Source organism: Lemur catta, chromosome 9 (assembly GCF_020740605.2).
Source record: "Lemur catta isolate mLemCat1 chromosome 9, mLemCat1.pri, whole genome shotgun sequence".
Taxonomy (NCBI): domain Eukaryota; kingdom Metazoa; phylum Chordata; class Mammalia; order Primates; family Lemuridae; genus Lemur; species Lemur catta.
In genome coordinates, this window is record NC_059136.1 from 96155473 (window position 1) to 96180903 (window position 25431).

The window sequence follows — 25431 nt, forward strand, 5'->3', positions numbered from 1 at the left end:
ACTTTAGTAAAAATGCCAGTGAAGAATTTGAGTTTCAAGTTCCTTGCTCAAAAAGATGGTACACCTCTGATTGGAAAAGCAGAGCTTTATACTCCCCATAATTCTTCTAAATTAACTTTTTACTTTAAAAAAGTTACCTTCTTTTGTGGGAACAAAATAGATGTGGTTTCTGTGCTCATTGAATCTATAAACTCTAGAGGGCATATTGCTACACAGATATGAAAGTACCTGCTTACATATAAATGGAAGCATACATGAAACAACCATTTTTAGCAATATGTGTGGAATCATGTTATAGTGTGATATAGTTTTATTAGCCATTACTAGAATGCTAAACAATAGAATTCTTCTCAGGATATTTTATGTAAACTCATCTGAATTATTTAAACTATATTATGAGAGAAAGAGATCTTTATAACAAACAAAAATAGTTCTGTGCTTTTTAGGATATTTAAAGTTTACTCTAAAATTACATTTCTGTATTTTGCCAGCTGGTGTCTTCCTTTAATGTTCTTACTATTGTTGAGCTTGTTAATCATGTATTATAATATTCCAAGTCCTTAAAGCTTAACATGCTATTGACTCAATTTCTTTTGAAATATGATTAGCAAGTTTATCCCTATTAGACAATAGCTAATAAATGAAGTACTTGAATCTAGTTCTAAAGTAAATCACCAAAATATCTTGTCTTTTAAATGATGTCTTGTGATCTGCCAACTAGAAGGATTCTTCTCACCATTTTTTTTAAAGCATTTATGATATCAGAGATTTGTATAATCTGAAAGTAATTGGTGCTTCAGTCACATCTGGAATTGAGAGGATGAGATGAACAATTGTTTATTTCATAACAGTGTGAGTTTCAGTGGGGTGAGGTTATCCAGCCCTCTATGAGATCTGCCGGCCTTGCTGGGGTGGAGAGCAATAACATGTAGTTTGAAAGTGAATACTTGATAAATGAACATAATATCAATTATTAAAAGCAAAGCTCTTGAAAATTTTTTTGACTGGTGGTAGTATGAGAAGATAGTGTAAGGGGCAAGGTAGTATAAAATGTCAAAAATACTACTTTATAGAGTGCTAGGAAGTGTATTTGTTGTGAGGATTACATGAAGTAAAAAATACAAAGCATTTAGCGTAGTGCCCAACCTGTGGGAAAAGCGCTTATGTAGGTATTATTGTAAATGGTGTGTGATCTGGTTTTTTTATCAGTCATGTTTTGTTCATAATATCACAGCTTTCTGAAATTGTGTGTTGATCCTCATTGTTAACAGATTCAAGGTTTGTGAATTCGCCTACCTGCTAACCCTGTATGAGCACTGGAGGCACTTTTGGTTGTGTTGTCAGCGGGCACATTGCTAGCAGAGGTGGGACAAGGCAACGTTCTGTCGCCTTGTGTTCACTCTTGTACTGTAAAGTGTCCTGCTCGTGGTCTATTTAGTGCCACGTTTTTTTCATTTTTGTCCTTTTTGGGGGTGATTTTACTGTTTAAGACAGCCCCCAAGTGTAGTGCTCAAGTGCCGTGCAGTGTTGGTAAGCACAGAAGGCTGTGATGTGCCTGCAGAGACGATGCGTGCGTTGGACAGGCTTCCTTCAGGCAGGAGTTACAGGGCTGTGACTGCGAGCTCAGTGCTCAGAGAAGGTCCAGAGAACGGGGGTGGGTGGGGGGCTGTGTAAAGGGCCTTATCAGCTGTTCTAAGGAATTGGGTCCTTTTGTTAAGAGCAGTGGAAGCCACTGAATTGTTTTAAGCAAGAAAAATGATATTCAGAGTTTTGTGAAGATCCCTTTGATCACAGTGAGGAGAATAGACAGAAGGAAGGGAGCAGCCCTTGTATAGTTGTCATGGCAACTGACCTGGGCTCAAGTATAGTGTGGGGACATGGGCTTTATGTCCTTTAATGGTCCCAACACTGCTGTAAAGGAGATGTCCTTGTTATTTGGCAGGGAGGAATTCATGAGGTAAATAACTTGCTTAATGTCACATGTCTGATAAATGGCTGCATTGATATATTAGATAGGATAATGTTTAATGGACAGTACCTGCTACATAATAAATTTCAATTAATGTTTCATTATATACTTATATGGTACTCTTTTTCCCCTCAATACATTTAAAAATTTCTTTCTTTAAAAAATGAAAAGGTACACAGGTAAAAGCCTCCCTCTCATCCCGACCCCCATTCACTTATTTCTTCCTAATCCTAGAAACTTTGTCTTAAACCACCCAGTACCCTATTACATTAAAGTGTGCTGGGGCTAAGGGACTCCACGGCTCTGTCCGTAACCACACCATTGCAAAGCAATAGAGAGCCTTTTTCTTCCTGTTGGTGAAGCAAATAGCCATTTCCCTTTAGTTTTGTGTCTGTAATTAATATAAGTGGATTTTCAGGGAGTCAGGGGTGCGGTGATAGAAAGCAGTGTTGGTTGTCCGTCATTTCGGTGCTCTTGAAGATATGAATTTTCTCCTCTGTCTCACTGCCCAGAGGGTCACATGGCCATATCCCTTTGTTACGAGAAAGGGACAGATATCTTAAAATCGATAAGTCTTTTCCAGGAAATTAACATGGGTGCTCTTTAACCCTCTGTCCTCTGTTACCTGCATCCAAGCCCGCATCTATCACACAGCACAATCACTGGTGGACTTGATGTTAATCTTATGTTATTATAAAGATTCGATGGTTTTCAATACTGATTTTAAGAAAGCCAGAATTATGGTAATAAATTAACACTAAACTACCTAGAAAACTATATTCTCAAGTACTATTGTCTTGTGCTATCCAGGTAGATGATGTTTTCCTGGATTAAGAAATGAGAACAACAGTTGGATTTATCATTAGGAATTCAAAAGAGAAAATATTTGAATACTTTAAATCTGTGATTCAGAGAAAATGGTGTAAAAAAGGCATGTGTTGGTTTAGTTACAAACATCGTAACTTTTATTAATTAATTTATTTACTTTGCAATAGGGTCTCACTGTGTTGCACAGTCTGGTCTCAAATTCCTGGGCTTAAACCATCCTCCCTCCGCAGCGTCCCAGGTAGCAGGGAATACAGGCACATGACGTCATGCCTGGTGTATGTTGTAACTTTTTAAAAAGTCCCTTGGCATTTTGGTATTTGAATTTTTTTGTTTATGAACAGTATGAATTCGGAAGTGATTGCAGCCTCCTCACCAAGTCTCTTCTGTTCGCAGGGTCATCGAGCAGCTCGGTGGGAAGCAGCTGGTAATGAACCACATGCATCATGAGGACCAGCAGGTCCGATACAATGCTCTGCTGGCCGTGCAGAAGCTCATGGTGCACAACTGGTATGCTACAGCTTTTTGCTCACACTCATACGTTGGTCTGCAAAGCTCTCATTTGCCCATTCTAAAATGCTTATGTGAATGATCTTATGAGGGATCATTTTTAATACCAGTGATTTTGATTAAAAATTTAGAAATATATTTTAGTAACTCAGAGCAATGACATGATAGCTTTAAAAAGATGATCTGCACTAATGGTCTCAAAGAATGTATATTCAGAGTAATGATATCAAAAGCAACTCCAGAAGTAACTAAAGGGACTCTGTGACGTAAGTCAGTCTTTTTTATAGTTGAATGGAATATAATCCGGTTACTGATTGCTTTAGAGATGCTACAGTTTTGCAGTGTTTAACTATTCAGCATATGGTTAACCTGGGTGGATTTTACCAGTTCACGTAAAAACACTAAAAACTGATGGATCAATTCAGATTTAACTGTCACATTTCATTCATTATAGCTTTTTGCTTTTGAAGTAACCAAAGTCATGCTTTCCTGTTGTCTTTTTTATTTTTAAAATAAAAATTATTGACATACATAAAACAAGTTAAATTAAGGAGTAACTGCTTAGATATAATGTTGGGCCCTTGTGTACATGAAAGAACAAATGAGGATTCCCTTTGCATGGCCATTTCTAGCTATAGGTTGGGTGTTCAGTGCTTTCAGGGCTCTTCTGAACAGTTCACATGCCTCTCTATTCTCCGCCCTCTGGAAGAATAATCTGATTTTGGACTGTTTTTATTAAGACACAACAAACAATAGTACATTGCCTGTAACAATAATGCCACCAGTGCTTCCAAAGGAAAGGATTAATGGTGCATTAGAATGGGTGCATTTGAAGATACAGGCAGATACAGTATAAGGGAATATCTAGGCATCATGTATTACATATTATGGTCCTGCCACTTAAGCACTTTTTTCACAGATACTGACATTTATGCATTCTTACAACAATTGCTTTTTGAGTACTTCTTACCCTGACACGTTAAATGCCAGCTATAAATATGATGGAAGTGGGTACAAACTTACATAGGGTGATTAGAGAAGACCACTCTGAGTAGGCCAAACAGTTAAGCTGAGACAGTAATAAGGAACCAGCCAGACAGATCAATTATTGAGGGTAACAAGCATTTCAGGTAGAGGGAGTGAAAGGGCAAAAGGCCATAAAGCAGGAATGAGCTTGGCTTATTTAAAACAATATATAGGGACTTACGTGGTTGTGATGCTTGTGGGTGGAGATGCCACTGGCACCTACTGGGTAGGGACCAGAGGTGCTGGTAAACATCCTGCAATGTACAGACTGTACTCAACATTAAGGAAGTATCTGGCCCTATATGTCAGTTCTGAGGTTGAGAAACTCTGATTTGAAAGATGGTACAAGGGCTAAAATGGAAATACATGGTTGAGGAGAGGTAGGCAGGGACCCGATCACGGAAGGTCTTGTGGATGCCATTTGACTCTTACTTTTATAAGATGAGTTGAAAGCCATTAAAAGATTTTTAAACAGGGGAATGACAAGACTTGGTTTATGTTTTAAAAAGATCACTTAGGCTACTCTCTGGAGAATGGATTGATTGTATAGGGCTAAATGTGAAAGCGAAAAGAGCATTTTAGCTGGTTCTCATGGTGGTCTAGGGTTGAGGTGGTTGGTGGATGGACAAAGTGGTAAATGTTGAGGTAAGAAGTAAATGGATTTTGGGTAGATTTCAGAGCTAGTGCTGGCAGCACTTGGCGGACTGGAAGTGTTTTCACTTGATGGGTCGAAAGTGTTTTTACTTTTTTTCATATCCTCACTGCAAGATGAATGGGATCAAAGCAGAGGGTACTCCAAAATAGTTTTTATCTGTACAGCAGAAGGAATAACTCCAAGTCTGTCAGTAAAACATGGATAGAATACTTCACTGGATTTTTCTCCTTGTTTCACTTTGCCTCAAGCTGGATTTTTCAACATAAAAGAATTATTTTCAAATTTTGTATCTCACGGTTTGGTTATTATCTTTCATGAAATTAGTTTAAAGGACGTTGGCATTTAATAGAGTTTAAGGCTGTTGCAGTCAATGAACTTGTATTTGCCAGATGTTTTTCTAAAGTCCTGTGAAAGTCATAGTTTTATTTTCCCTCTTTGTTAAAATTAGGGTTGTTGAAATCTAATTCTTGTTTTATTAATAAAAAATGATTTCATTTGAATAGTTCTTTTTCTTGAAGAATTTGTTGTTGGGTTTAGTGTTTTTCTTGTTTATTTAAAAAAATGTATATTCCTGAGTGAAAGAAATGATGTGCATAAAATGGAAATAGAATGTTGACCTTTCCCCTTTGCCGGTGGAGGAAAGTTTTTGGTTGAGAATTTTTGTTGTTCAAATGATTATGCATTGAAGATGAGATATTTTAAATTTGATTTTTTTCCTTGAATTTAGGAACTTAAGTACATTTTTCTATGGTTGATTGCAAGAGGAAGAGTATGTCCGTACAGACAGAATCTGGCTTATTCGTTCGTTGTCACCAACTAACTGATGAGGGTTCTTTTTCCCACCGTCTCTCTAATTATGTGCCAAGCTATTTTAACTTTAATGTTTTAAACTTGATAAATCTCCTTTGCATTTAATGAAGAAGATTATTGTTACTGTATTTCTATACTTTCTTCATAAAGACATTTTCGTATTAAGGAAAATTACTATGCATATGCGACCTCTATATTTTGTTGTGACTTAACAAATTTGTGTGTCTGTCAGCCAGAGAATGAAAGTTGCTCAAGTAATAGCAGTTTATTTCTTTTTTTTAATAGTCCAAAGCCAAGCAATTTATTTCAATACCAGATTAATAGGAGACTAAATAGAATACTATTTGGAAAGTAATCTTCTGCAAAGTATATCCCCAAATGTAAAAGGGGTTTGGATCAATGTCTTTATTCAGGTAACCTAGTTGTCTGTATTAAACCATTCTAATTAAAACTACTTTTCTACTTGCCTAAAATAGGGGCTTTTTAGCCTAAAATATGCTACTGACGTTCTAAAGATGTTTATTGATTCGATCTTATAAAGTTCTCTTACAAGTATTTACTTTCCTATCAAGTGAAAACTTGAAAGCACAGTTGACTTTGTTGTCTCAGCATCGGTTTGATTTAAATTGAAATGAGTTTTTATAAATGGTATATTTTAGCACTCCGTAGTAAAATAAATTATTGGAAAATAATTAAAATATAATTGTGGATGAAAGTAGCATAAAGGTCTGTGTGGCGGCAGCAGCAGCACTTTTCCAGAGTCACTGTTTACTCCCAGGCCACATTCCTACATTTCCAGCACAGCCTAGATTTTCTTTTCTACCCTAAATAATTTTAAAGTTTTGATATTGCATTATTCTAAAGTTTTTGTTTATTAGACTAACTTGTAATTTTTGATACAGTAAAGTTAATGTTTATTATTTTCTGCAGGGAATTTAAAAAGTTTTAAGTATAATTCCAAAATTACATATTAAGTATAAATTAGATACTTATGGAATCATGGAACTGGGTCAGCCGTGGATCTTGATTTTGATTCTGTTATTAGGAGTTGAATACTATTTCTTGATAATAGAGGGATAGATTTGAGTTTATATAACATGAAGAATAGAGTTATATAACATGTAAAAGTATTTATTTAATTCTTTTTCATGATTTTATGATGGATTTCAAAATTATTTCCCTGATGGTAGGTCTTAGCATAGCCGGTGTTTCTCCCCTTCCACTTCACATCGGTGTTTACATAGAATGATGGATTACAGATGACCCTGAGTGTGGGTGGGGAGAGGAATAGAGTTGCTAAGGAGGGAGGGGACGTTGGCGTCCCCTGGGGCCCCCTCATTCGGGAGGCCTCTGGCAGGCTGCTCCTGCTCACGGGTCTCCCTCGCTGTCTCCTGTGCAGCTCTCTGATCTCTCTGTGCCCACCCTGATGTTCCCGGCGCATCCCTTGTGCTTTTGTGTAGTGCTGGATTTTTATATTCATAAATTTGCCAAAATATATAAATAATGACAACTTACTCTAGAGAACTTATATGTATACTCCCAGTTCATACATTTAACATTATAAAATTTCATCATTTTTCTCCTACAGAATGATTTAAAATGTAATCAGCCTCTAATTCAGAAGCAACAATATGTGCATATGGACAGCTCAGGACTTCAGGAAAGGAACACTGAATTTTGTAGGTAGAGGATCTTGTGTAGAATTTTCTATTTATGTTTCTAGATTCGTTTTCAACCTTTTCTCAAGCAGAATAAGTTATGAGTATTCCCCTCTCTAGATCTGTATGTATAGGTAAATTAATGTAACAGAGAAAAACTCACCAGGTGAACAGTATGGATAAAACTGCTTTGTACTCTGACATTTGTATCTATTTAGGATATTTTAGTTATTCTGTAAGCGCACAGCTATAAATAGAGTAATTAAAATTGTTACCTAAGAACTGAAGGGAAAGAAAGCCCTTTTGTGTTTTAACCTTTTAGCATTAATAATCATGTTACTAAAACATACCATATGATTTTTAATAAACATAAAACATTTTCAGATTTAACTTTTCCATAATTAATTTAGAAAATTTTGGTCTCTTTCTGGGTGCTTGGAATTTTCCACATTATGATTATGACATTTTTAGTGGAGGAACCTTTGAAAATATCTTTAGTGTCATATGTTTTGTGTATTAAAATATGTATATATATATCCATATAAAACAGGATTTTTAAAAAGTATTAAGACCAATTGCAAGTAAAGAGGAATTCTTTACAGCTATTGTCTCACCATCAGTTGGGCAATTCTGTCTCCCAGTCTAAAGCTGCTGCTGCTTTGCTAGTGAAGAGATGAGGCTGTGCTACCTTTTTCTTTTTCTGGACACTGTGTACCACTTAATCGCAGTTGATTTGGAAGTGCCAGCATAACATAAACCTTAAATTGTTGCAAAGTACCCGCCTAAATAAACATTTGGAAGAGGTGGATAATAAGCATTGGCAGTAAAGAAAATAAACCACCTGATGGATAATGGAGTCTGTACACTTTGTAATTAAATATTAAATCAAGTACAGATTTCACACGTAGGTGCACGTGACTCAGGTGTAAGGATCTATGGATCTAGTTCACGGTTTGGTTTTGTTTGATTAGGATCAACCTCTTGGACAAACAGATACCTGAATTGGGTTTTGAAGAGTTGATAAAGCATAGACAAAAGAAAAGGCTTGTCTAGTAAGAAGAAATAGGGAAAAATGAATTAATTTACTTTGCTATGAAATGCTTTCTCTTCTCTTGCTATGGGTGGAGTAGTTACTTTGTGGTCACTTGGTGTATTTCATTGTGGGCCTGCGTGTCTGTGTGTGTTTGTGTATGTTTTAAATAAACCTCAATAGAATGATCTGTAGAATATGCTAAAAATGAATTTAATACAGATTAAACAAATTTTATATCTACTCTCTAAGAGATTTAAGCTTTTGAGTTATTTTCTCAGTTTCCTTTTATGTATGTAACCCAGATGTTACATCTTGATGGGGGCAAAAATCTCATGGGTAATGGAAATGAACTGACAAGTTTTTGTCACTAGTAAAAATCTGAGGATTCAGCCCTCCCCACCGAAGAAAGATGATAAGCCTGTCATCTTTAGAAAGGCACCTTTTGGTGTAAATATTCTTTAATTGTATTTTCATTAAATTTACATTTTAAAAGAATTATATATCAATGTAGCAGTTACTTTTTTAATATTCTAAATTTAAATTCCCTTATGTGAGTTAAATGAAGTTCATCATTCGTCCATACTTACATTTAAAAAAGTAAATTCAGGAAAAAGGTGCCAAAATGTTAGCTTGAGGGCCAGAGGTTTTCCTAAAACATCAGATTTCTTACACCCACACTGTATCAAAGCTCTGTTTCCCTGTCCCTCTTGCACTGGTGCTTCAGGGCTTAAGGGCTATGTATTTGTACATCCTTGAAACAAAAATAGTCTCTGGAATGACAGTTGTTCCTATCTTGCTAAATATCCTAGAAATGTCTTCTGAGAAAACATTTCAATGTTTGGTTTGAACACTGCTCTGTTCCATTTGCATCCAGTTCCTTTCTCAGATAAGGGAACTCTGGGAGTGTTTACTTTTATCTCTGTGATTGTGTCTGATTTAGGCAGGAATACTTGTTAGAAAATTCACTATGTGCTAAAGTAGAGAAATATGAAGTAGAAAATGAAGGCATAGCACACAGTTGCAGTGCAGCAACTGTGTGCGCTGTGACAGAAGTTTATATAGGTGTTACAAGAGTTTGGAAACAGTAACTGAGGGAGGTGGTGCTTGAGCTGAGTCCTAAGGATTAAGGAGTCAGGGGATGAAGATGTGGTTGGAGTGCAGGGAGGACTTCCAGGCAGAGGCTCTGGGACAGGCTGTGTGTGGGGACTCAGAGCAGTGTCAACAGAAACAACTTGACGCTGCAAGGCCACCTCTGAAGTCTTGTGCTTTGTTTCAGCATTCCAGGAAGGCTTAACCTAATCACAGTAATCTGAATGTCAATTTTATTTCTTTTAGTATTTTTTTATTTTAATAAGTAAAGGATCTATCTTTCTTATGTCACATTGGCAAATCCGGAGCTGGTATCAGAGGCTCAACACAGTCATGAAAGTATCAGGGTCCCTCAACCTTCCTGCTCCCCTGTCTGTAGGATGGGGCTTTCACCCTCCTGGCTGTGATTAAAAAGGGAAGTGTGCGGAGAAGAATGCTTTCTTATGAAGCTTCGTCTTTTTTTTTTTTTTTTTTTTTTTACTTTTTTAAGTGGAAAGAATTTTACCTACTAAAGAGTTGTTTTCACCTAGATTCACCAGTTTTGCCATTTTGCCATTTTTGTGCTCACGTGCTCTCTCTCTCTCGCTCTCGCTCTCTGTTTCTCTCTTTCTGAACTATTTGAGAATAAGTGGCAGATATTTTGACCCTTCAACCCTCAATACTTCAGAATAGGGATATTCTCTTATATAACTGTGGTGCACTGATGCAATATACAGCTCATATTTAGACTTCCTTGTCTATTGCTTATACTCTTGGCTTAGCAAATATTTTTTGTCCAATCCAAGATCATACATTGCGTTTAGTTGTCACGTCCTCTTTAAATAGAACAGTTCTTTGGTCTTTCTTAACGTGGATAGTATTACATACTACAGGGCAGTTGCTTGATAGAATGGTCTTCACTTTGGGGCCGTCGGTGTTTCCTCAAGATGAGGTTGGGGTTGTGCGTTTTTGGCAGGAACACCGGGAGGAGTGTGGTGTCCCCCTCAGTGTTGCCATCAGGAAGCTGCTGAGTCATTTCGCCCTATTATTGGCAGTGTAACTTTGAGCACTTGGTTACAGTGGCATCTATTAGGTTTCTCCACTGTAAGTGAGCTTTTTTTTTCTTTTGTAATAAGTAAGTAATCTGTGGGGAGATATTTTGAGACTCTAAATACTTGTTCTGTTTCCCAGCACACTCTCACCGAATTATTTTAGCATCCATGGGTGTTTCTTGACTGACTGAATTATTATAATAAAAGTTACAAAATATCTTTTGAAATTTTATTTTTTAAAAATGTTAATGCCTTTTGAGTCAGCAGTCTATATTCATCAGTGCATGAGGAACTGAATCTTAAATAGAGAAAATCTAACAGTTTGGAAAAGAATCTTGTCTGGGTTTACTTGGGAGACTGGGGAGGAGGTGAGAATGGCCCCGGGCTTGGACTTGCAGAGCCAAGCTCCCAGAGCCAAGCTTCTGGAGCCAGCGAGAACTCTATCTTATTCTGTTTCTCCGTTCCATCTAGCGCCTAGGTACCATTTGATAAGTTTCATTTCAGGTAGTTACCATGAGAAAAATGTGACTCAGTAGCACCTTCCTGTCTCAATTATGATTTTCTGAAAATGACATATGTTCGATCTCTTCTAGAGTAATAAAGCTATTAAAAAACTTTTCCTTACCAAGCTTTTCAATACAACTTAGTACTAGAGATTTTATTTGGGATACTAAGAGTCAGTGTTCTCCCACATGAATACAACTTTAAGAAAGTAAATTATAAGATATTTAGATTACTATAGACATTTGTTCTCCTTAGTTATTAGAAATATAAATGGGCCAGGCGTGGTGGCTAATGCCTGTAATCCTAGCACTCTGAGAGGCCAAGGCAGGTGAATTGTTTGAGCTCAGGAGTTTGAGACCAAGCCTGAGCAAGAGCGAGACCCCGTCTCTACTAAAGATAGAAAGAAATTGGCTGGACAACTAAAAATATATATAGAAAAAATTAGCCAGGCTACTTGGGAGGCTGAGGCAGTAGGATCGCTTGAGCCCAGGAGTTTGAGGTTGCTGTGAGCTAGGCTGACGCCACGGCACTCTAGCCTGGGCAACAGAGTGAGACTATCTCAAAAAAAAAAAAAAAAAGAAAGGAATGAATGACATGTATTTAGTAAGGTTCATATGTTCATGGCTAGTATATTAGTAATGTTAATAAACTTTTAGCATAATTTTAAGACTCTACTTTTGTAATCTGTCTGATTGTGTTTGGCCTACAAAAGTGTATGTGTGTATACACGCCTCTTTTCTAAGATACCTTTTGCATAGTTTATGTTTAAAATCAAATATATCCAGTTTATTGTCTCTTGACAATCTATAACAATTTTGCTATTTTTGTCCTAAGAAGTACAAGTTATTTTAAGTAAGAATAACGCATTCTGATTTATTCATTTCATTTTTGGTAAAATTGAAGGGATGATAAAAATTGATTCTTAAATGATAATCTAAAAAATTAGTGTTTTTATAGATCGTTTGAAGAAGCTGTATATTTAGCTAAGAGTAATGTAATTGATAAAATTGTAGGAAAAAGTTAGCCACTAGAAGTTCTATCAGAACAAAACAGGAATGTGTTAATGATTGATTCTACTAGTGAAGGAGTACCTTAATTAAACTGAGACCTAAACAGTTATTCTTTATATTCACCAGGAATAGTTTGTTTGCAAGAAACAAAAGCCTACTCACGTTACCTTAAATATAAGGAGGTGGTGGTGTAAGGATATCAGGTAGCTCACAGAATCTAATGTTAGGTGAAGTCACATAGTCCACTGAAACTGGGAACCAGAAGACTGGCAGGAAGCAGGGCAGCAACTTTGTCCATCTCCCTTTCCCTCTGGGCCACATGGTTTCTCCCATTTCTGCCCAAGACCCAGTGTTGCTCCAGAGCAGCAGACTAAGCTCGGTGTCTTCATGATTTTCTAGCTCAGCTTTCCACATTCGGCTGACTCAGTTTGGTTATGCCATTTTTTTTTGTTTGTTTTTGTTTTTTAATTTCAGAATATTATGGGGATACATGTGTTTTGGTACATAATTTGCTTTTTGTACAGTTTGAGTGAAAATTATAAGTGGGCTCTTCACCCAGATAGTGTGCATTGTACCCATTAGGTGTGAGTTTACCCTTCCCCTCCTCCCCTCCCACCTACTTGGTTTCCATTGAGTTTTATTTTCATATGTGCACATAAGTGTTGATCAATTAGTTTCAATTTTAGTATTGAGAATGTGTGGTGTTTGTCTTTCCATTCTTTCTATACTTCACTTAGAGGAATGGTCTCCAGTTCAATCCAGGTTGTTACAAAAGTTACTAGATCATCATTTTTTTTATGGCTCAGTAGAACTCCATGGTATACATATACCACATTTTATTAATCCACTCATGTATTGATGGGCATTTGGGTTGTTTCCACATCCTTGCAATTTTGAATTGTGCTACTATAAACATTCGAGTGTAAGTGTCTTTTTAATAAAATGTCTTTTTTTCCTTTGGGTAAACATCCAGTAGCGGGATTCCAGTGTAAAATAATCCAAGGGGACAGGGCAAAGGAGGGCTAAAAAGCGCACAATGGATGTGGCAGTGACAATGCCACTGGTGATCTAGGCCAGGGCCCTTGGTGGCCACAGAAGGTAGATGGCAGCAGGCTGAGGACAGTGATGAAGTAAGAATAGTGTGATCATTTCCTTCTGAAGTTGTGTCAGGCCAGGGAGGAGGGAGGCCAGTACTTGGGACCTGAGGCGGAGATTGGATTTTTGTTATTTCTTATTTGTTTTAAAACAGGTGATGTTTAAATGCTGCCAGGAGAGAGTTAGAATGGGAGAGATGGAAGACTCAAGGCCCAGAAGAGTCAGGATGGGGCTGTCCCCTAGGTAGAGGTCGTTAGTGGGATTGTCTACCATTAAATGAGCAGACACTTCCCTGCCCAGTACTCCTTCTAATGGTGAGATTAAAACATCTGTCCAGATTATTAGCAAACATTTATTGAAATGAATTGCTAAATTGGGGTTGTGTGAAGTCCGGTGTTCAGTTCACCCAGAATAAATGTTTTTCTCATAGCTAAAGATTTAAATTGTTAAGGTCCAAACTAGTAATTTGGGGGTGGAGGTGGGACTAGGTAGCGGGTCGGAAGCAATACGGTTTTTTAAACTTGTTCAGTGTATTTCCCAGTCTTTATCAATTACTGCATGTGCTACAGATGGTGGATGGGAGTGGAGTGAGACTCCCGTGGGAGGGAAGAGAATTAACGTTATTGAGGCCCTAAAGCAGCACTAACCAGGGACACACACTGTCTTTTTAATCCGCACACATCTCTGCATGGCAGATGTCACTCTTTTCCTGTGTATATTGTTAATAAGAGATAAGAAGTCCAAGGCATAAGGGTGGTTAAGTAATTGTCCAGCCTCTTCTATTTATGGGCATTAGATTAGAACCGAGGTCGTGTAACCCCTAATTCCAAAGTTGGTGTCCCTCCATCCTGCTCTCTCCGATAAGGCATACTTGGGGCCTAATGGGTGTACAGCCGCGTACCCCTTCCCCAGCACAGTGAGAGTTCTCCCTACTGAGCTAGTTCCCGGGCTTGGCTTTGCTGTGCCATGGCACTGCTCTGGAGCTTGTCCCTCTTGCATCTCTTCTTATTTTCATTGTCTGTGTCTGTTGCTTACTGTTCTGGTCATTCTTTCTTTTCTTTTCCTCCCATCTGCTTGCCATTTCTGTCTTGATTGCAGCTACCACGTATACAGTTTGCTGAATGATTTGAAATTTTTTTTTGTCCCTTCTTTCCTTTTGTTCCTCCCACACCCTGAATTTTGTGCAGGAAGCTGGCTGCGTGCAGGTCCTGCCCGGCAATCAGACGGCTTTCCTACAGCCAGGACTAATGGATGGGCCCCAGTAGGTTGATTGCCTGGCCTTCTCTTCTTTGTGCATCACTTATTTAATCACCGCCTGCTGCTCCTGGCTCTTTGTTGCTGGAAAGACATGCCTTTCCACCCCCATTTCCCAACATGACTTTAGGTTTAGGGTGATGACTCTGTTACCACTGAAAGGGAAAGTAACTTACCTCCTTGGTGTTAAGAAAACAACTTCTAAGGACAACTGAACTCTGCCTGACCCCTAAGCCCTAAGCTAAGCATCTTCCCACACCTTTTTAGGAGTAGACAGAACATGAGTTATAAGCATTTTAATCAAGTAAATATGGCCATCATCATAGCCTTCAAATTTTACAGATTAAATTAGCACAATTTGTTTCTTTTTTGATATCTTGGCTTTTGAAGTTATGAGAGTGATTTCTCTCATTTAAACACTTGGCTTGTTATGCCCATTTGTCTATAGAATCAAGAAAATGAATTAGATAACATATTAAATATGGTAGTTTAAAATATTAAAACATATTAAACTTATATTAAATATCCATTTAAGAATTTTTCTTACAAGTAGTGATTTATAACCTGGTAATTTCAAGACCTGTTTTTTCTTCCCACAAGTACTCATATTTGCAATTACCTGTATTTTATTATTTATCATCATATATATTTTTAAAAATACCTTTGTATCATTTGTAGTCTCTTTGAAGTAATGTTTCTCATACTTTCTCTTTTTTTTATGCGTTAGGATTTCACATTACAAAGCTATTTGCTGGTGATAGAATATTTTACTTTTTAGGCTTCTGTTTTTAAACAATATTCTGAAGTTCCTCCTGGTAGTATGGTGCAATAGTATCTATTCACAGTTTGGCAGCCATGATTTACTTTAATCTTATTAATTTACCCCTGTGGAAATAAAAATTTTTAAGTACCTTGGATTACTAGATTATTATTTCAAGTACCTTAAATATACACTTTTAAAAATTGTGACTGTATAAGAATAGACTTTATATGGTAACAAATAGGGACCAATTCATTTCCTGAAATAAATTTTTAAGTTGAAGCTTTAAGGAAAACAAGCTTCCAATTTAGAAATAATTGTTAGTAGAAATTATTTTTCCTTTGTATCATGTTAAATGAGAGCAAGTATGATAAATTATGGGCATATAATCAAGATTGATTATTACATACAAAAGTAAACGTATAGGCTGGGCGCAGTGGCTCACACTTGTAATCCTAGCACTCTGGGAGGCCGAGGCGGGTGGATCGCTCAAGGTCAGGAGTTTGAGACCAGCCTGAGCAAGAGCGAGACCCCATCTCTACTAAAAATAGAAGGAAATTATCTGGCCAACTAAAATATACATAGAAAAAAAAAAAATTAGCTGGGCATGGTGGCACATGCCTATAGTCCCAGCTACTCGGGAGGCTGAGGCAGTAGGATTGCTTAAGCCCAGGAGTGTGAGGTTGCTGTGAGCTAGGCTGATGCCACGGCACTCTAGCCTGGGCAACAAAGCGACACTCTGTCTCAAAAAAAAAAAAAAAAAAAAAAAAAAAAAAAGTAAATGTATAGGTGTGTTTAACAACAGAATGTTTACTGTTGTTGAACGTGTTCTCATTAGTGGTATAACATTTTTTCAAAGAAATAACTATTAGAGTGGCTTGTATTAATTATTTTACTTGCATGATCTTTGGATAGTTTTGGTTATAAATTGTGGTCTAAAATTTTTAAAACAGAGAATTTTTATTTGGTCCACATTTTGCTAATTAAAAATTTTGCCTAGTTTTTCCCACTAAATGGTTTCTTGTCAGTGGTCGGTGCTCTTCAGACCAAGGTGCTCATATATTAGGCTTTTAGAAGCATTTGGAGCTTTCTGAAGGCTAATATAAAAGCAACTCATCATATTCTGGTATTTTTTTCCAAGTTGTTTTTATATGTTTTCCACTCCTTTCTTCTTTCTCTTTGCTTAAGCTATGCTAGTCTTCCAGTTGAGGTAGATAATTATATCATATAGTCATAATTTACTTTAATCTTGCTGACTATTTTCTGGGGGTACTCAAGATTTTCTGTGTCATTGTTCTTAAAGTTTATTTTTTTAGCTCTGGCCTGATACCACAGTCAGCCTTTCTGCTCATCTCTGTGGACAAGAATTGGGAGGAGGGGAAGCAGATGACAGATGAGCTGTCAGGTAGAAATTGTGTCGAGACAGACCACAAAAGACAGTGTCTCCGTTCATTTTTTGTTGCTTATAACAGAGCACCTGAAACTGGGTAATTTACCAAAAAAAGGAATTTATTTCTTGTAGTTCTAGAGGCTGAGATGCCCAAGGTCAAGGGGCTGCATCTGGTGAGGCCCTTCTTGCTGGTGGGGATTCTCTGCAGAGTCCCAAGGTGGCCGGCGTAGGCATCACGTGGGGAGGGGCTGAGTGTGCTAGCTCAGGTCTCCCTTTCTCTTCTTGTGAAGCCACCAGTGCCACTCCCATGGTAACCCATTAACCTGTTAATTTATGAATCAATTAATCCGTTCATGAGGGCAGAGCCTAGGACCCAATCACCTCTTAAAGCCCTACCTCTCAATACTGCTACATTAGGGATTACATTTCACCATGAGTTTCAGAGGGGACAAACATTGAAACCATAGCAAAAAGTTTTTGGAATTCCAGTATTTTAAAACAGTCTGAGTTCTACTGCCATCTGTCTAAATTTATTTAAGTTTGTAGGTAAGCTGTTACCTAAGTGTATTTTAAATCCCAGGTTGACTGTATGCATCTAGTATAGATACAGTATTTTTACCGAAGAGATGAGATAATTGAAAGGATAGGCTCAGCTAATGTTATAATGGAAATCCAAAATAACCATAGCTTAAAAAAGATAGATGTCTGTTTCTGTCTCACATCTAGGTGAGGGGTGGGCAGTCCAAGTGCTCAGGGATCCGAGCTTCTTCCTGCTCAGCATATTGCCATCCCTGGGGTGTGACCCTCATCCTCATGGCCGTGTGTGGCGGTGGATGTTCCAGCCAGTAGGAAGGCTCCCAGGAGTTGCCCCCAACACTTCCACGTATACCTTATTGGCTGTTACTCAGCACGTGGCTGCATGTAGCTGCAAAGGAACTGGAAAACAAAGTCTTTATTCTGGTAGGCCACATACCTCACCAAAATTCAAGGGTTCTGTTATTGAGGAAGAAAAAGAGAAAAAAGATACTGGGGAACAACTAGCAGTCTTCTTCCCAGGGGTTGTAAATCTGCTATATATGCTTATGTGTTAAAATTATAACTAATTGCTTTGACTTTGATTATTAGGTGTTGGGGGGGCCATAGGACGTACCACTACCAGCATAGATAACTGAGGCAGCTGTGGGTGTGCTTGGGTTTCAGGACCTTGTGTGTGTGTGTGTGTGTGTGTGTGTGTGTGTGTGTGTGTGTCAGATGGATAATATGCTGACGTAGCAAGGTTTGAGGGAGGCACATCTCACACATGAGCAGTGAAGACCCAACAATCACACTTAGGAGCTACAAAAGGATCAAATAACTACTTATTTATCTATTCATTTAGAGACAGGGTCTTGCTCTGTTGCCCAGGCTGGAGGGCTGTGATGCAGTCATAGCTCACTAAAGCCTTGGACTCCTGGGCTCAAGAGATCCTCCCCCTTCAGCCTCTGGGGTAATGGGAACTACAGCACACACCACCGTGCCTGGCTGGTTTCAGGACCGTTTAAAGCCCCTTCTTCCTTTAAGACTTAGGAAAATCTTGTAATCCCTTGCAAATTAATATCCGGTAAATCTTACAACATTGACATTGCCAAGAATTTTTATGTTTTAATGTTTGAAATGTTTAAGAAATCAAAATCATTGAAGTAGTTATATCGCTTTTATTGGTTTATTAACTTAAAAATAGCTAATTGTAGATTATATTGAAATGAAATTTATTTTGAAAACTGATTTTTGACAGAGAAGGTTGGTAGTAGTTAGTGGTCGGTAGTTCCATTAATTACATACTTTTTAAGTTTATGTCAGATTTTGAAATTTAAACAAATCTAATTTTCCTGTTTTATCTTTTGGGGGGAAAGCTAGATTGCTCATGCTATGGTGGAGGGCAGTAGGCACACGCTTCATTGTATTACTGTGGAAAAGGGCTGCGTGCCCAGCCACGTGGAGAGTGGGCCTTCCCCGGGCCCAGCAAGGTTCTGGCCAGAGAGCAGGTGGGAGCTGTGAACAGATTAGAGGAAGCCGCCAAACGGGGAGGGTGGAGCTGGGAGGGAGGGGAAGTTCTAGGGAGAGAGGGCTCTGTGTGCAAACACACCCAGGCGGCCAGTTAGCCGTGGTTCCAGGTAGTGGGAGTCTGGTTATGAAGGTAAAAATAAAGTTGGAGACATATGTAGTGGCCACGTCGTGACAAACCATCTTTGCTGTGCTGAGAAGTTTGAATTCTTTCCTGAAGGCTGTGGAAAACTACCAAGGGGTAGTGCAAATAATGGCATCATTTTAGCAAGACCATTCTAGAGACAGTGGAGGTAACTGGATGAGAGGGTGTAATACTGGAGGGAAAAGGCCAGTAAGGAGGCTACAGATCCAATCCAAGCCACGGAGTGTGCCAGCGTCCCCAGGGAAGGCAGGTTCAGGGGTGAGAGGGGAGGATAGAGTTGGTGTGTTGAGGAGAGAGGGATCTGTAAGACCTGGATACCAGTTGGATGTGGGGGAGAAATAAGAGGGAGGAGGCCAACGACTTTCCGGATTTATAACTGATACTCTTAGTTACCAAACAAAATCAGACAAACAAACTGGAAACCTCTTGTCACCTTGTATGTAGTGTGCGTGCCAAAGTTGTGTGATTTTACTGCGTTATTCTTTAAATAGCTCCGAGACTCATTTCAAGTGATTGTGATTCATATTGAAAAAACAACTGGCCCACACGTTTCGGTTTATTTTAGTTATTGTGTATCTCGTGGGGAAATGATGCTCTAAAGAATAATTTTGCAGGCTAGGAGATCTTTTAAGCTATTTATAAAGCTGATTTTATTCACTTTCTACTACATTGAACTAGTCTTCTAAAATATTGTTTCTTTACTGTGCATTTGGTTGAGCTTTCTTGTGTTATATAAGAAGACTCCAATTAAAGATCATTTAATTTTGTTTGAGCAATTCTGCAGTGATAGAATGGTTTAGATTATGGAGTAGTTGGTAGGTTTAACTGCTGACGTGTTTGTCTCTACTGGTGTTTCAAGCACGTTTCCTTTTAGGAGAAAAATGCATCCTTTTCCAGGACTAACTTTCCTGTAGGAGTCTGCAACTATTTTTCATCTGACAGTCTTCAAGCTCTTACTTAGTTTATGCCAGGCACTGATCTAAATACTGAAAGAAGATAAATCAGACACCCTCTCCACTCTCATGTGCTCTCAGTCTTATACTCTAAATATAATTCAAGAAAAAGGAGTCAATAATAAGTCTTAAATGTGGACTTCGCTTACATGCTATCTTTGTAGTGAATATAAAATAAACTTTCTTGTTAGAAGTCCTTATAACAACACAGACATTTCTCCCACATTGTACCTTACGTCAGTGGATGAGTTTGTATTGTGCTCGGTTAGGAGCATGCTGTGCATTGTGCAGATTGCTTATGGTTGTAACTCCTTGCTGATCAGGAATCAGCATTTAAAAGGCAACTGGGTGGTTCAGTGCATTGGCTATGATGTTAGCCAAATGAGGAAGCACTAAGGTGCTGCTGATCTGTGACAAAGCTGGTAGTGCCAGGTAAGGAGGACTACTCTTGAGCGTAGCCAGGGTTTGGCTAGTGATGTTTAGATCTTATAGCTAGTGAAAAAAGATTTGATAAGTGGAATTCCTGTAGGAAAAATAATTTTTTATTGTGAATTTTACATAAATTGCTTTTAGAATACACCTTTTAATGCAATTGCTTTTAAAATGTACGTTTTTGTTTCTAAAGACTATAACTCCCATGAGACTCTAGAGTAGACTTTTAGAATCATTGACCTCTTTTTAAAATTTTATGGGTCACCTGTTTAGGAAGATGGCTAATCTGTTAATCTTTGAATTCAGATGCTGTTAGAAAATGAAATGGCTAGTGTTATAAAAATATGTTTGAGAAAATAAAGATTCACATTGTGATGTTCTTAAGCTCTTTATTCTCACATCTATACAATGATATGTCTCCAGCCATGGTAGGTAGAATAATGTACTATGTACTGTGAGGCAGTACCGTGTAGTCACTAAAACTGTGAGTTTTAAAATCAGACACACTTGGGTACAAATATACACCCCCACCACTAACTAGTTGTCTTAACCTAACATTCTGTCTTTTATCATTGCTACACTCCAGTTACATATCTATAAAATGGGGCTTATCTGTTCCTTTATGGGTATTAATATGAAGAGTAAATAAGAAAATGTGTCAGTTAGTGCAGAGCTTAGTAAACAGCAAGCACTATAAAACTGTGTTGTGATGTTATATACTACTTTACCTAGGCTGAGATTTCAAAATATTGTGGAAACAGTTTGACTATATAGTACTTACTTTTGGAATTTAAATGTTTCTGTAAATTGGATGCAGATGAGAGAGAATGCTGTGATTTTTCCATGATTTAGGTGTTACATTTGCTCTGTGTTACATATTCAAAATCCTGATAAAAGCTGGAGAAATCACTAAATTTATAACTAAACTATAGTGAGTTAGCAATAAAGAAAATAGAACCATATATTAAATAATAAAATTATTTTAAATTTTTCTTTTTTACCAAATATAAATGTATATTATAAACAGCTTATAAATTCATATTTCTAAGATAAATTATTTTTATATATTCAGAAAAGAATAGTTTGTAAATGATTTATATTATACTAACTTGTTTTCCAAAAACAGGACAGATAAAGGTTAAGAAATATATCATATCATTATATAAAAAAGACACCTGCACTAATATGTTTATTGCAGCACTATTCAGAATAGCCAAGATATGGAATCAACCTAAGTGCCCATCAACAGATGATTGGATAAAGCAAATGTGTGTGTGTGTGTGTGTGTATGTGTATACACACACACTAAATAGATACATATATAAAACCATGGAATACCACCCAGCCATAAAAAAGAATGAAATCATGTCTTTTGCAGCAACATGGGTGAAACTGGAAGCCATTATCCTAAGTGAAATAACTCAGGAACAGAAAGTCAAACACCACACGTTCTCACTTTTACATGGGAGCCAAACAATGGGTATGCAGCCGCTGGGCATGGTGGCTCACGTCTGTAATCCTAGCACTCTGGGAGGCTGAGGTGGGAGGATTGCTCGAGGTCAGGAGTTCGAGGCAAAAGGTGGGAGGGTAATGAGGGATGAAAAATAACCTGTTGGATTCAGTGTCCATTCCTTGGTTGATAGGTACAGTAAAAGCCCAGATTTCACCACTATGCAGTATATCCAGGTAACAAAACTGCACTTGTACTCCTTAAATCTGTAAAAATAAACTTTAAAAATGAAAAAAAGAAACATATATAATTATGACTAAGTTTTGGTTTTAATATTAATTATGATAAATTCATGGAAAGAAGTGGGATATAGAATTCCAGGAACATTATGACTTTAGTTATGGAAGATTTACACACTGAAAGAAAACTAGAGAAAATAATACAAAAATGTTAGTAACAATGGATTTTCTACTCAGCTTTGTGGTAAGCAAGGCAAAAAAGGAAAATAAGAGAGACTTTGTAGTTTTCATTGATTACTGTGTTTATCAGTAGAAAATTAACTTTTTTCCTGGTACTAAATTGTATCAGTGAAGTTACCATGTAATTTCTGGCACTAAATTATATAGTTGAAGTTACATGTGTTTCAGGTTACACAGGTGGTGAAGTTAGCATGTTGTTGAATACTATCATAGTGTCTTCAATTATGGTTTTAAAAGAAGAATAAAAATGTTAACTCTTTAAACAGCTAAATATACTCTGAAGCATTTGGCACTTAGTTGTAGTTCAGCAAGGGTCTTTCTGTTGCTTTAAGAGTTAATATAGCAAGTAAATGCCCCTGGTGCCCTCCCTTCTGACAGCATGGATCCTTGATTGTTAACGTCACCTTCAGACACTGCCTGTCAAATCTTAGCCATTTCAGTGGTGCTTCATAGGAACCGGAAAGCAGTTTTTCAGTATTTCTTAGTCAGATATGTACTCTTTTGCAGTATACGGTGTGATCTCTTTTGTGAGCTGTTTTGTACTTGGATTTTTTTTAAAAGGGGAGTATGTTTTCAGACTGCTCTTGTTTTCGGTTTCAGAGATGTTGGGATCCCAAGATCCCAGCAGTTTCAGACATGGGTGAAGTAAAGAGAAGAAAAATATTACATTTCAAGTTGAATTTTTATTGTTGTATTGATCTTCGTGTATAGAGAGAAAGATTAATTGACTCAATACTTGGATTAATTCATGTAAAAGATCTCTTCTTGCATCCTGTGTTCTGGATACATTGTATTCCCCCGAGATAGTATCCATATAGTTTTTTCTTTGGCCAGACAGAAATGTAACTTTAACCTGAAGAAATTACTCACACCTTCTCATTGTTTTCTAATCTATAAAAATAGGAAGCGTCTACTTTCTGTACCTTCCCAGGCCCTTCTTCAGGCCGGGCAGCCCCTCAGGAGAAGGACAATAGGATCAGAGCCCTGGCCAGGCCCTTGGGCAAGTTATTGACGTTTTCTGCACCCTGTTCCCTCTCCTGTAACCTGGAGAAGGTGGCACCCACCCCACGGGAGTGCTCTGAGGTGAAAGAGGATCGTGTGTGGGTGCGCCTGTGCCCAAGTGCTGCGTGGGCAGCCGTCTTGTGTTCCCAGCCCCAGGCTCTTGGTGCCAGGGCCCCCAGGCCTGGAATCGCAGGGGAGTCAGAGGCCAGCTTGGGTCCCCCAGTCTTGGGAGTGTTTTCGTTTTACAGCCTGTTGCCATTCAGCACCAGGGGAGTAAACTATAGTATTTCACAGGCTCAGTTCAAAGAAGTAGATTTTCCCCAGAGCTTGCGTAGGTTAGGTCCTTTTCTATTATAGTACAGTGTCGTTCTCAGTTGAGCCACAGTTTGGTTCCCTCTGACATTTTAACGACCCACGTGCCATAACAAACACAGCAATTTCAAGAAAGCCTGAGGAGGAGATTTGATTCTTCTTCCAGTGGGTCCACTGGAAGTTCTTCTCTTGGTGGGCTTTTGGCATTTTATGACAAATACCTCAAGTTGGGCTCACAGAGTTTCATCCAGGGCCCTTGATGTGCAGGTTCTTAGTTGGAACCTTTACATCTATGTAAGTCCATGTCCTTCCCCCAAATTCTAAATCGCACAAACCCCCATTAGCAGACAGAGGAAAAGAGGTGCTGGTTTCCCTACACTCGGGCACTCAGGTCATGAAGAGGAAGTGGGTGCCTCTGGGCCACCTTGCAGGTATGGAAAACCAAGAGTGTAGAAGAGGATGTTGCCCGTAACATATCCTGGAGGCTTTGCCTTGCGCTCTTGCTAGCTGTCTTTGGAAACTTATATTTAGAACATGGTCCTTGATATTGGTCCTTCCTTTATTGAAAGAACCATGGCTTATTGTAATCAAAGGGTGCCACAGCATCTTCGAGTATACTTGAAAATGTTTTCTAAGGAATCGCACTAAACAATCTAACATTCAAAATTGGAATATTTGAACACCCCTTGAAATGAAGCATTTCTAATTTCAGGTTTAATTTGTTAAGTATGTGTAGGAAAAATGTAAGATCTGGAAATAAGACCTGGAAATTTTGCAATAAATATTATAATCCTTCTTCCCCCTGCCAACAAAACAAAGCAAAACAAAACAGACCTGTGCAGTGACAAATACTCCCAGGTTGCAGGCCTTCCCAGAGTGTAGCATTAATAGTGACCATAAACTGCTGTTTTTCTCTGTCTGATAAAATGTATAGGATGGCTTCCCTTCTGGCCTCTGTACAAAATGGACATGACTATTTACTTACTCCTGATTGGACATAAGATCCCCATTGTCTAAACTATGTCAGGGTGGTTCTTAATAACACAAGAATATTATACACTTTAATGTGACACCCAGAATTAATGAATCAGTCATAAGAACTTTACTATAAAGGTGAAAAAGACCATAAACCATTTTCATGTCATAGGAAGTTTCAGGCAGCCTCACTGTGTTTGAAAGTGTGGTTCACTTTCTTCAGCCTCAGGAGGGGTCCCTGCCACCTCCCATAGGGCTCCTTCCCAGATTCCTCCTCCTCTCTCCGATGCCCAGGGCTGCTGCCTGCTCTTCTCAGTCCTTGCTGCTTTGGTCCAGGCTGTGACAGCAGAGGGGAGAGCGGGGCAGATGGAATGTGTGGGACGTCTCTCCCCTTCTTCTGGACCTCCCTGGAGAAAGGCAGAATCACAGTTGCCTGTGGATGCTGGGGGCCCTGGGGGTGCTCAAACAGCTGGTGGGGGTGGGAGGGTGAGGTGGGGTGTGGCACTGCCCGTGGGCCTGGATAGGACATGGGGGGTGGCACTGCCAGTGTGCCTGGATGGTGGGGGGTGGTGCTGCTGGTGTTCCTGGGTAGGCAGGGGGTGGCACTGCCCGTGTGTTTGGATAGGTGATGGGGATGGCACTGCCCGTGGGCCTGGATAGGTGATGGGGGTGGCAGTGTCCGTGGGCCTGGATAGGTGATGGGGGTGGCAGTGTCCGTGGGCCTGGATAGGATGTGGGTGTAGCACTGCCCGTGGGCCTGGATAGGGTGATGGGGGTGGCACTGCCCATGGGCCTGGATAGGTGACGGGGGTGGCACTGCCCGTGGGCCTGCCACTCGCCACCTGGCCAGGCGCTTTCACACTTGGCACCTCTTGAGCCCTCGCAGGAAGAACACTGTGAACCACCAGGGCCAGCACATTCGTGATGTGATAGAGCTGGAATGTAAACCTGTGTCTCTATTTCAAAATTCATGCTTGTTTCTTTTTATAGGAGATAATCTTTTAAATATTCTCTTAAAAAA

General features: G+C 38.7%; 1 protein-coding gene and 1 non-coding gene across 3 annotated transcripts in view; one reads left to right on the forward strand and one right to left on the reverse strand.

The window, feature by feature from the left end:
- The window catches only part of ATP6V1H (ATPase H+ transporting V1 subunit H), a 120428-nt gene that overhangs the window by 93796 nt on the left and 1201 nt on the right, over positions 1-25431 (forward strand). For both annotated transcript variants that reach the window (XM_045561003.1, XM_045561002.1), the window contains one exon: positions 3191-3304. In XM_045561003.1, coding sequence (XP_045416959.1) covers positions 3191-3304 — 114 coding nt within the window. The remainder of the gene's footprint in view (positions 1-3190; positions 3305-25431) is intronic.
- LOC123645499 lies at positions 17865-17966 on the reverse strand. The gene has a single exon (XR_006737612.1). It is a non-coding gene; the product is annotated as a small nucleolar RNA U13 (small nucleolar RNA).